At 37.8% G+C, this 12,969-nt stretch overlaps 1 protein-coding gene across 2 annotated transcripts in view; it reads right to left on the bottom strand.

The window, feature by feature from the left end:
- ANO3 (anoctamin 3) overlaps window positions 1-12,969 on the bottom strand; it is a 364,404-nt gene that overhangs the window by 130,500 nt on the left and 220,935 nt on the right. For both annotated transcript variants that reach the window (XM_074955170.1, XM_074955171.1), the window contains exons 2-3: window positions 6,104-6,310; window positions 3,936-4,007 (exon numbers count right to left, since the gene is read on the bottom strand). In XM_074955170.1, the coding sequence (XP_074811271.1) occupies window positions 3,936-4,007; window positions 6,104-6,308 (277 nt within the window). In that variant the 5' untranslated portion in view covers window positions 6,309-6,310. The remainder of the gene's footprint in view (window positions 1-3,935; window positions 4,008-6,103; window positions 6,311-12,969) is intronic.

Genomic DNA, 12,969 nt, shown 5'->3' on the forward strand with positions numbered 1-12,969 from the left:
TGTTAGTATGACTTTGAAAATCTATCCCAGAATGTTTAATGCCGGAGTAGAGTTTTGTAATGGAATGACATCAGCGTGTACTTGCAACCTTCAACTTCCCTGTTTCTGATGTAATTGTTCTGGAGGAAATCTATACTTTCAATTTTGCTTATACTTTGTTTATTATGCAGCATTTTTTTAAAAAAATGTATTTATTCTTACAGTACATGGAAAATAAATACTACAGGAATGAGAATGCTTCCTTTCCTCACTTTCTACAATTTCTTTTAGACTGTGCACAAAATTGTTCGCACACATATAAAAGACTGGTTTAATGCTCACATGATAACATCTCCTTTAGCATCAGACATCAGAGGGACCACCAGCTCACAGCTGGATGAGTTGCACCTATCACTCTAGTGGAAGATGGCAGTATTTTGAGTTCTCACAATCCTAGGTTTAATCCTCACCATTGATCAATTTCCTGTGTGTTTGTGGCCAGTTTGCAAAATGTAACAATCCTCACACTTGCTAACTGCTGTACGGACCCCTTAGCTGTGAGGAGTCGTCCTCTTCAGAAAGAGATCACTGGAGGCTAGAAAAGGCCCCAGAGATGCTCTGAATAATCAAAAGCCAGGAACAATAGGATGAATGAGTAGCAGATTGAGGCGAAACAGTCCTAAAGTTTGAGGGTCAGACTAAAAGCTCTATGAGGAATGGAGAGGTTAGTCAGATCTCTAAGCTTATGCTCTGCAAGCTCCTGTCTCCTCCATTAACAGAAGGATCCTCAGACTCTGTATACTGACTGTGAGGAGTAAGGGAAAATACCATGCCAGAGACCTAAAGATGAGGTACTTCATAACCCTGCCCTCAGTGTAGAAGCACCCCCAACCAGAAGGTTCCCTACACCTGCAATAAATGTAGGACCTTTTCCAAAGCCCAATGAAATCAATAGGAGTCTTTCCATTGACTCCAGGTGACCTTTGGATCAGAACCTTAATTCTTTGAGCTACCACTCAAAGAAAACACCACAGAGAAGGATACATCTTTTAAAAAAAAGCAGCTATGATGCTGCCTAATTAAAAATTTACCACACTCACTTAATTTCAGCCCTATCTTTAGTGTTCTCAGGGGGCAGTTGTAAGAGGTTCAGTGAGGAAATGAAGCACATTAATCAAGTGTATTATGCAAGCTACATCAAAATGTACTAGCCCTGACTAAAGCATTTAACAGTGCTTTGTCATCCTCACTTGTTTAGAGAGCAACACTTTAAAAGCAAGATCCTTCTGCTTGCTGTTGTTCAGAATGAAAAGGAAAAATGGAGCCTGCAATCTTACTTCATGATAGGTAACTTAAAAGAGATCAGTAGGCAAACTGCATTTTAAAACTTATTAGTTACTTCAGTTTTTATTTTTAGTCACAAACTTTGGATTTATCTGGTGTCCTGTGGTAGAAATCAAGCTTTCTGATTTGTTTATTTTAAAATAATTTTCACTCTTTATATTTGGATTTTATTTTCCATTTATAACACTTTCTTCTTGCTTGAACAAAGCAAATACAACCTTCTACTCTCAGTTACATTGCTGTAAAGCCAAAGCAATTCCATGGAGTAACCCTGGATTTACTCCAGTGTAACTGAAGGCACATTTTAGTCCAGAGTGCGTGAGCAGTTCTGCTGAGCACATGTGCTGAATGGGCCGCATCTCACCTGTCATGCTCGGCAATATCACAACAATAACTTAATCCACAGCAACCAAGCCCCTTAATTCTTTCCACTAAGCACTGGTCTGCACACAATTTTTATACTAATCAAACTATATCTATTTAGAAACAGATGCAATTCCCCTCGGGCGGGTGCACTTATACTGGTATAAAGGTGCTTACATTGGTATAGCATATTTTCGTAAATTTAAATCAATATACTAAAAGCACTTCAAAATTATGTATAGACAAGCCATAAGAATCAACTTCTGAAGAAGCTGAGCAGGTGCTGGTTACCGAGTGGAGAGTACAGCAATCCAGAAGTTAAATAGCACAGACTGGGCAAGGACAGGGTGGGTCCCCAGTGGATGTTGGCTGCCTCATCCATCTCAGTGAGGTTTAAGCTCAGATGCTCAGTGATAACAAACGTCAACAGTGTTAACTATTTCATCCTTCATGTATAAAAGGCCAGAGGGGATCTCAGATCAGCACAGTTCACTGGAAGTGAAATCTTATTTTGCATTATTTTATTATATTTGATTATCTTATTTTGATACCATAAAATGGGTGGTATTGGGGAAATGCCACCATGTCTTTTCCCACCCCCAAAATCAGGAAGAAGCCAAGTCCCATGGGCATACTATTAAAACAAAATCAAACCATGAATTTTAAGCCAGAGTCATGATTTTGGAATATTTAGGGATAGCAATTCAGACTGCTAAACCGCCAAGGAGGCAACTACACTAATGAGCCAACACCCCCATTCTAATTTCCACTTGCTCCTTTCAACCACAAGGACCCACTTACCTTCCCAAATACTATATCCAGGGCAATGAGAGAAATCAATGCTGAAATATTTGGGTGATGAGAATTATAGAAATGCCTCTAATTGAAAACAAACAACAGGGGTGTGCATGCAGACTGACCTGTTGTGGGCGTATGAAACTGCTATTTTTGTCATTATACTGAGTGTGACCAGCAACAGTTTTCATAATAGTTGCTTATGCTACATCCACAAAATACATGTGTTTGTGCTTGCACAGATAACTGCATGTGCACACAATTCAGATATTTGTGTGTACAACTTCCTATGTTGTGTACATCAATGCATAATTTTACACATTTACTATTTGTGTGTGCATGTACCCACTCATTTTGTAGGAGCACATACGATACTACTTTTGAAACGTGTCTAGGAGTGACTTTTCCCTGATATTCTTTGATCTTCAAAAAGATTTAAGTGACATCATTACTAGGACAAATATGCCCAAAACAACAATTTTCTGATATATATTTGCAAAACTGCAATAATTTTGTGTGTTTTCTCTCTAGAACATAAGTATCATTCTTTTCTTTAAAAAAAGTCCCTGCAGCATTCATGAGCCATCCTAAAACAACATATCATTGCACGTGAACAAGAAAAATAAATAAATAGTAACAAGGAAACTAATTTAAATTATAAACTTCCAAGAGGTCATATTATAAACTACAGTGATACAAAAAAAGTTATTTTCATGTGTATGAAAAATATCTTCACAATATTTAAAAGTATCTGATAAGAGTATGGAAAAATCTATACATTTACATCTTACATTCTATTGCTTATTCTCTAGAAATTCCTTGAAAGTTTTTTCCAATTTGGCAAAGGACAAATTAATAGAGGCCCATTTAAAACATCAGAAGAGAGGAGGGAAGTTAGGACTAGAAAGCTTTATGGAATTTCTATTAATTCTTTTGAGAGCTACATGAAACCATATAATCAATTCTATTCCCATCAGCAACTCTCATCTTGCTATCTTCTTACTGAAAATATTTCAAAGTTTTCCATGAAACAAATTATAAATGTATGTTCATATATCCTGTGTGTCTGCGTTTCCTTGAAGAGTCAATATTTGTTATGTAATCTGTTAGTTTGCAGATTTTATTTTTGCAAGATTGGTATCTACTTCCAACTCCAACCTGCTCTGCTATTATAATTAATATACTCTTTTGGGGTGAATGAAAGGAGGAAGTGTCAATACACTTCAACTACAAACAGAAGTTGTCAACATGCATACATGAATTTTCAATGAACAAAAAAAGCCTATCCAACATTTTGAAAATAATCCTTGTGTGTTGTTTTAACTTATCAAGGTCTGCCTTTTCACACAAAAATTGGAAGTTCAGCTTCAAGAATGGAGGTTTCAACTGTGAGAGTTAAACAAGAAAAACAAATTTTAAAAATAACAGCCGCTTGAGATAACAAAGAAACTCACCTAAAAATGGATCACTGTATTCTGTATTAGACAACTTGAGTAAGTTGTTTTCCAGAGTCTCCATCACTTTAGCTGAAATAAATGCAAGTTTCCATCAATGTAATCTTTTTGTGTTGCAAACAACATAGAAACAATTTCTGGCAGCTACATACTCAGAATGGCCAAAGCAAGGCATTAAACGTACTGACAAACTTTGTAGAGCATTTTCTGCTAGTGGTAACAGAGCATCATTGAATTATCAGTGCCTGTGATTCTCTTTCTGCTGAAGCTTAAACTCATGTTAAAAAATATTCAGCTATCACCACATTTGGAGGAGAATCACTCACAGAGTTTGGTAATAAAAGCTGGTCAAATTCTTTATCTGATAGATTTTGCAATATTCTTCAAATGTTGTTAATTATTCAGTGAATAATTGTTGTAATTATTTGCCCAATTCTGCTAGTAACACTGTTTCACGTGGGCAGGGCACTATTACCTGTAAACTCCTGGGCTGTCTCGCCAGTCCAGGAATGACATCCCATATCAGAGTCTGTTTCAAGCCCTTGCCTCAGGCCTGAGTTTATTGGTTAAACAAAAATGAAGGCAAAAATACTGCAATGGGTAGTTCCTGTGCCCTACAAGGGCTACAGCTCCCAGCAAAGGCTTTTCCCTTACCTCTCACATGCCAGAACCATCCAGGTCCTTGCTCTGATCCCAGGAATCTTGCAATAGCCTATCTGCTCCCTGAAGTTCTCATTCCCCAGGCCATCTGCCTGCAAGTCAAATAGCTCGGCTCCTATAGTAGGTGGAAGAACCTCCCTGCAGGTCTCTAGCTCAACTGAGCTCTCACACGCTTTTATAGGACCAGGTAGTCTTCAGGCTATCAAACTGACCCATAGGTCCACAGCCCCAGCTGAGAGGCAGTTGATGGCTGGACCCATCTCTCCTTAAAAGGGCCAGTCACCCAGTGACAGTGACATGCACGGGCTCTGACTTATGTTGCTAACTAAAATATTTCTAAATCATTTTATAGGTTTTTGCCAAGTTAGATTTGGGCTTGTGATGTGATAAAATGAACAAAACAGAAACAAAAAAACCCCCCAAAAACAACAAAAGGAAGATTGATTTAATCCTCACATCACAAACCAGACCTGGAGAACAGGATAAGCTCACTCAAGTATTTGAGGGAAATAAACAACAACAAGGAAGGAGAGAAATTATAGGAGCACACCTAAGTCACATATAAACAGAAATTTAAAAGCAACTGCCAAGCAGGCCAAGTGTGAACCTAGACGTTCTCAGTGTAGTATATACAAGCACCACCATCGACAAAACATACATTCCATGAGCAGATAAAATCAGAATAAATACATGCATCTTCCATTATGCTCTTAAATCACTATCAATTAGCAGCTTCTAAACTTAATGATTCTGGAAATGGTGACAAAAAAACAATAGATGCAGATAAAAGCCAAGACCCCAATCCTGCTGTGTACATGCTGACCCTTATGCCTTAATGGAGTCCTATTTATTTCAATGGGGCTCTTCTGTGTGTGTGTGTGGGGGGGGGGGCTTTCTGTCTGTGTGGAGCCAGTTTTGGGTAGAAGACCTGTGATATCCATTACGCCCCCCCATTTACAGGTTTGCCATTGTCAAGGGTCATGACATTTCTAATCTGGTACATTGTGCATTCATTCCGAGGTACAGGTATATATTTATATATTTAGATCACATACTATAAATACATTGGGTGAAATCCAGGGCACACTGAAGTCCATAGGAGCTTCACCATTACCTTCATGGGGGCCACGATTTCACACAATATTTTCAGTATGTATTGTAAAAACCATAATGCACGATTGAGGAGCAGCTGCCCTATTTTTCTAAGATCCCCTTCATGAAATAATTTCCAGGCATTCTTTAAATATTAAATAAGTAGCACAGATACTACAGTGATTCATCTAAGTATTGTGCAGTCTGTAAGTGGGTTTTTTTTTTAAAACTTATCATCACTTTCTGTAAGCATCTCTAGTAATAGTATTATGGAAACTTTTCAAGATCAAGTTTTTGTATTTTATTATGATTTCACTATTTTCCAAAAAATAAGCATTACAAACTCAGGCACTTCACAGTTTAGGAAAAAACATATATTGGAAGGAAGATGGTATAAATAAAGGACAACTACTCACCTCGTTCTGACACTACATTGACTGTAGCTGTTGAAGTGCCTGCACTCAGAGGCCGAGCCTGTGGCTGGAGCCTATTTGGCTGAAGAAATGAAGAATGTTTGCTAAGACAGTGAGGGTGTGTTTGGCTCTGTGCTAAGCATGGCATGGATCTTCTAGAGGGCTTCAATGGAGGCTCTTTCACTGTCTCACTCCTGCTTGTGTTCATACCTGAAACATCCAAAATATACAGAATCAGAAGCTATGTAGTATTATGTGTTTTTTTAAAAAGAGAAAGGTAACCATCTGGATTGAATTAGGAAGATTCAAGAATTTTTTTTTTTTTTTTTAACTACCAAGTAACTTTTCAATAATATTTTATCCTGTTCTACCATATAGAACAGGGCTTCAGATTTTTGTATTGGTGACCCCTTTCATATACCAAGCCTCTGAGTGTGACCCCCCACCTTATACATTAAAATCACATTTTTATATATTTAACACTATTATAAATGCTGGAGGCAAAGCGGGGTTTGCGGTGGAGGCTAACAGCTCATGATCCCCCCATGTAATAACCTCGTGATCCCCTGAGGGCTCCCGAACCCCAGTTTGAGAACTCCTGATATATAACATTTCATCCATAAATATCAACATGCTTTCCAAGTGTTAACTGAACTTCACAATACCCCTGTGAAGCAGGCAAAAGTATTTTTGTACCTCCATGATAAGTAAGTAAATGAAGGTATAGAGACTATATTTTCAGCAGGCAATTTTCTTTTCATAGGTGAAAATTTGAACCTGCAAAAGTTGTACTAGCATTCTGATACCTGCAGGTGAAATGTAGTTCAAAACTGCATTCTTGCTCCTCTAAAAACCTGACTAAAAGTGAAAATTAATTGAGAGGTGGAAGTCTTCTGACTTTCTTTTGCAATTTAAAGTACAAATTTTCAACAACTGCAGGAGGCATAAAAGGTTGCCACTTTATTTCTATACAAGAAGGCCTTCTCATCCAGAAGAATGGGTCTTTCAGTTTTGAAGGCAGCTACTAGCCACTAAAGGAAAAGTTGACCTTTCTGAGCCACAACTCCAATATCTTAGTGTCTTTGGAACACACCAGAAGATATGAACAAACACAATATACAGCCTAAGGCTCCCAAAACAAACTTCCTGATTGGGCACTGAATTTGTCATAAAGAATGACAGACGAGTCACACCAAGCTATTAAAAAATAAAATCACTGACTTTTTGACAAAATCACCCCCCTCCGCCACACACACACACACACACCCCATGCTATTCCCTTATCTACCAAGGAAGATCAGCAGATCTCACTACCACCACTATGCAGGAGAATACTGGGAAGATATGGAGTTATTTATTCTAGACCAAAAGGTATGCTAAGCACCTCACACAGCAAAATTTAGATATGGTCCATGGCCTCAAGAATTTATCATCCAGAATTAAGATGCAATATAATGAATGAGGGCGAGAACAACAAACTGTTAGAGAAGGGTGAATTGAGCGAGGATTACAACAATAAAATAATGTAAGAATTCATACACACTGCTCAGTGACATCTTTTTTTTCTTGTTTGCTTTCCTCTAGTCTTATATGCTTTACATCAGGCATGAATTATGAAGGCGCATTTACTGGAGTTGAGTGGTTTGGATTGGCGCACAGTTCTCCCAAGCACATGTAACCAGAATCCAACAAACAAACATACTGCCCTACTCAGTGTCCATCTCTTTAGTACATATGCATGGATGTGAAAATTGTTTCACAATATGTTCAAGAATTTAGAGTAGTGTTTTCTGTCAGTATATGTAACTTTCAACACTGAGGTATTTACACATGCTAAATAAAAAAAATCAAATGTAGGCCTTCAACACACACTCTTTATATCTCTGTGACTTTTAGCTTAGCTGTTTAGTGGTCAGGCTTTTTGCTTCGCCTCAGAAGAGCAAAGCATATTCAATAAAGCCCTACTCTGCTATTTATTTCAGTGCCATTTGCTCTTAAAGGTCCTAAACACTTCATTCCTATTTATCAGGAAGTTCTCCCTATGAAAATATACTAGATAAGTTTATCAACTTCCTGTCAGAGCTAGTAATTAGGAAACATTAACTCAGCTTTTGAAAATACAGCAAGAACACGTATCTATCCTACTGACCCCCATTCTTCCCTCCAAAGCTTGCTTGCTGAATTTTCTCTTTACTGAAATATCACAGTACAAGAGTGTTGAGAGATTTAATAGCTCTGATGATAAATCAACTGCACAGCACTTGTTAAAATGCAGTATGAGATTCTAAACATGTAAGTCAGGTGGCCTTATGCCACCCCAGTTAACAGTAATTCACTCTTCAAAGCACACTTTGATGGCATGACTAGCGCACTCCATTCTGAGAAGAGCATGATAAAATATTATTTCCCAACAGAAGATATAGACCTTTCCTTTTTAGAGTGTAATTTTACCAGTACTCATCTTACTGTATTTTCCACTCTCCCTCAAAAAATGATTTGCTCAATGTGCCAGGTCCTCAGATGACTGACACTTTAAAGTCATTGTAAAGGTTTGAGTTTTTCAGCATTAAGTTGGAAATGCATATATGCTTGTAAAAACAGATACCACATGCAGTTACCATAATTAAATAACTAAATCAAGACTCCACTTTAATAATGATAATCTGCACTCGCCATATATCACAGACACTGTAAAACTCCCTAAATATTTCAGATACTGTAAATCTTGTCTGTACATTTTAAATGCAATATAGGAACTAATAGAGCATTCTCAATCAATGAGATTAAAATTCATTAGCATTTTAATAAGACTTAAATCGAACATTTTCATTAATTTTAAACCAAATCTGGGATATTATTCATTCTTCACACATTATGGCAGAAGAGTGAATACAGAAAGCCAAATAAATAAATTCCATTGTCTTGTTTATGTGCCCAGATCTGCCAAAATGCTTTAGTTACGTAGGTGCCTCCAAATTGATGCCAAGAAACACCAAGAATGAATTTGATGCAGGGGTCGTCTGACTGGGCAGAATTTGATCTTTATATCCAATATAAAACTTAAAAGCATTAAGGCTGTATTCCAGCTTGTTGATAAATTGCACAGTCATTTGCTTGGCCACACTTTGGTTCGTTATGAAATATACTGAAGAGACCGAATAACCAATGTCGATCAGGTTTGTTAATATGGTACAGGAAAAAAAGTTCTATACATCAGTCTCCAAAGACCAGTCCCGTGCATCTATGGTACATTCGCCTTATGCACAAGGTGTGCTCACCAACGTTACATCCCTGAAGCCATCTTTTTATAGCCTACTGGTTTATCAGTAAAAGGCACTATATGCATCACCTGAAAGGAAACTAGATTCAATTAATCAGCTTTTTACCTTGTTTCTGGTATCATGACGTACCCCTTTATCTTTTGTTCTGAACTCATGCATTCCAGGTACTAAGGGGCATGAGGACACCTCCTAAGCCTGTACCAGGATAAAAAGATTTGTAAGGGCAACTCCCTTTCTTTGCTATGAGGAAACAATTACATGTTCTTGCACTGACAGTTTTCTTATCTACTTAGGCCAAAGCTTACTTCAATTAATGAGAGGCATTATGGGTTACTTCGCATAAGCGAACAGGATTATAATAAAACTACAGGGCAATCTGAGCTATGTAACTGCTATATTGATGCTTAAAATGTATACTTAAATGCTTGGAATATATATTGCAGGCAATACTATCAGCATTATATATATATATATATATGGTAGCTAGTGTATTTTAGTCAACATTTAAATGCTTCAAAAGACTTAGAACACCACAACCTGTGGTGTTCTCTTTAGGAACTACATTGACTAAGGTTCTTTTCTGTGTGTTATAGTTTTAATAATGCAACATGAAACAACATGGATGAAAGCAGAGTCTTAAAACAAGTTTAGATTGAAAGAACCAGATAACAGATTTAACCAACTCTGAACTTATTGTTGGAAACTTATTCCTTCCAAGACTTTTCCACTTGGCTTATCAAGAACACCTTGTCCATTCTGAGAGAACACTTCATCCAGTTCTCTGAGACCCAAAAAACTCAGTTCAATTCCAGATTTTGTCCTTCAGGTTCCTTTATTTGGCACACAGCAAAACTAAACTGAGTTGAGTTAGGAGGTGGGTATAGGGCATACCAAGCTTAGGAGGTGGGTATAGGGCATACCACACATCCAAAGTTACATAGAAATACCTTCCCCTTTATATACACATTTACACATTACTTTGAATTTACTATATATTGCATCACACATTTTGGGATTGGCATGGTTACTTTGCAGAAACCAAACCCTGTGTAGCATGCTCTGTCCATGCATTGCCTATGCTCGACCTACTCTTTACCTTATTTCTACATTCCTAATTTATCTTGTCCATTGTTAGTAAATGGTTCCCTGGGTGATCTCCCTCTTATCCTTAGCTGGCTTAGACATTCTGTCTTTTTAGCACAAACATTCTGTTTTCAACCTAATGATCTGTTTACCACTCTACTTCTATCTTCCAAGAAATGAGCTCTGTGTAAGCTTGTTTATCTCACCAAACAGAAGTTGGTCCAATAAAATAGATCACCTCACCCACCTTGTCTCTTTAATACCCTGGGACCAATATGGCTACAATGCTGCATATAAGAAATGTATTAATTACGCATGTCAGGCCAGGCCTCAGCTACACTTATGGTGAAGTTACATTAAGTGTCCATTAGATGTCAATACACTACAATACACTCCTATGGTGAGTCTGAAGAAAGTCCCCTTTCATTTCCTATCAGAGAAGGGATAAATGACTCTGGGATCTATGGATATGGGCCAGGGTTTGGTTGAGGTGGCTATGTATTATGTGCACACAAAAATGCTGACCCTGATTTGTGATCCCTTGGTTATGACGACTTGTGACTCCTGTTCTGGAGATCCTGCCTCTCTGCAGAGCTGGAATTTGAATGGGCAAACTCTGCCTATAGCACAAGTGTGCGCGCTGTTGATCTGCTGCTGAAGGGAAAACAGAATTTGTTTCTAAAATGTAATTTAAACCAGTGATTACTCCATAATATGATCTTATTTGTGGTATTTGGGGAAGTCTGGAGCCCACACTTATGTACTTTGCATATGCAATAGATCCACAGAATCTTGTAAAATTTTTGCCTCCGCAGTGTACTTCCATATAGAGAATTGGACAGTATATAGGGATCAATCTGGTATTTGGTACAAATAATGCACCATAAACAACTTTTAAATGATATGCAAGCATTTAGTTGCTTTGGGGCTCTCATACTTTATAAGGTACACGTCTAATTAAAAATGAAAGGACCTCAGACTCAGATAAGGAGTCATTCTAATCTCTGAAGTAATTTACACTCTCTTTTCAAAGGGATTGTATTTATGAACTTACAAAATAAAGAACTTTTCTATTACAAGTTATTTATTATTTGTATTACAGATGAGGGCCCTATTGTACTGGGCACCGTACAAAGCCATAGTAAGAGACAGAAAGGTTTAAAATCTAAATAGACAAGATGAAATGGGAGACAGGAAGTATTAATACACCAATTTTACAGATGGGAACTGAGGCTCAGAGAGATTAAGTGACTTTCCCAAATTCACAGGAAAACTGGCAGAGTGAGGAATCAGAACCCAGATATCTTCAGTCATAGCCCATGTCCTTAAACAGAAGGAAGGCTTCCTGTCGTCAAAATCCGAATGACTAAATATTCAGTAAGTCTATTGTGTAAAAAGGATGAATTTCCTGGGTCTTCTGGTGGGTTTCTTGTTGGTGTTTGTTTTAGTAGGTTGTTTGTGTGTTCTTGCACCAATGCTTTAAAAAGGAAAAAACAACAAACAAAAACAGCAAAACACTTTTGAATGGAATGGAATGAAATCTGTTGGAATAGTTACTTCCTGCAGCCGTTGCCAATTCTCAGGGTTACGACAGAATTCGGCAAAATCCACACATGGCAGCAATTCTCAATGCTCAAGTCAGCGGATTCAGGGTGATGTTACACTGGTAAAAATAGCAGTGTAGATGTCCCTAGTTGGGTTGGAGCCTACGGTCTGAGATCCGGCATGGGGGTTGGGTCTCAGAGCCCAGCCTCCAGTTGGAATGGAAACATTTACACTGCTATTTGTAGCCCAGGGGTGAGTGCCCCATGAGTCCAAGTCAGTTGACCAGGGCTCTCAGACTTGCTGCTGTGGATTTTTATATATAATTTTTGTTTTGTTTTCTCTAGTGTACATGACAAAACACTTCCCTTGACTAGTGTTGCCAACTCACGATTTTGTCATGAGTCTCAGGATAATTGTTTTTCTTAAAGCCTCAGCTCCTGGAATCAAGTGAATTCATGATGATTTCAGCCTTCATTCTTAAAGAAAAATGAAGTTTCTAGCCCTCGTGGCTGTGAAGAAAGCTTCGAAATGTGACCCCAGTGCTCCCTAAAGGGTCAAAAAGCAGAAGGCAAATAAAAAGAACGCCAAATCTCTTATTATTACATAATCTCATGATTTGATTTTTGGTGAGCCTGAGTCATGATTTTTGAACATTTGGGGTTGGCAATACTGCCCTTGACACTATTCAGAAGAGTTTAGGAACATTGCTCATACACAACATAAGCTTTTTCACAGTATAAAAAGGCTTCATTCCTGAGGTACTAACTACAAGTTAATTCAGTGGCAGTGAAGTAGTTAAACAAAGCTAAAACTCAAAAATAATAAAGGGACAGTGTGCCAGCTCTCAGAAAATATGTCTCAATGGCCACATGCATTATCAGTTATTCAAAAAACACAGACTGACGTCTGTTCCTTCTTTTACAGTCTTTACCCATAAGCTCTTCCAGCAATGGGGAAAAT

Source organism: Natator depressus, chromosome 6 (genome assembly GCF_965152275.1).
Source record: "Natator depressus isolate rNatDep1 chromosome 6, rNatDep2.hap1, whole genome shotgun sequence".
Lineage (NCBI taxonomy): Eukaryota > Metazoa > Chordata > Testudines > Cheloniidae > Natator > Natator depressus.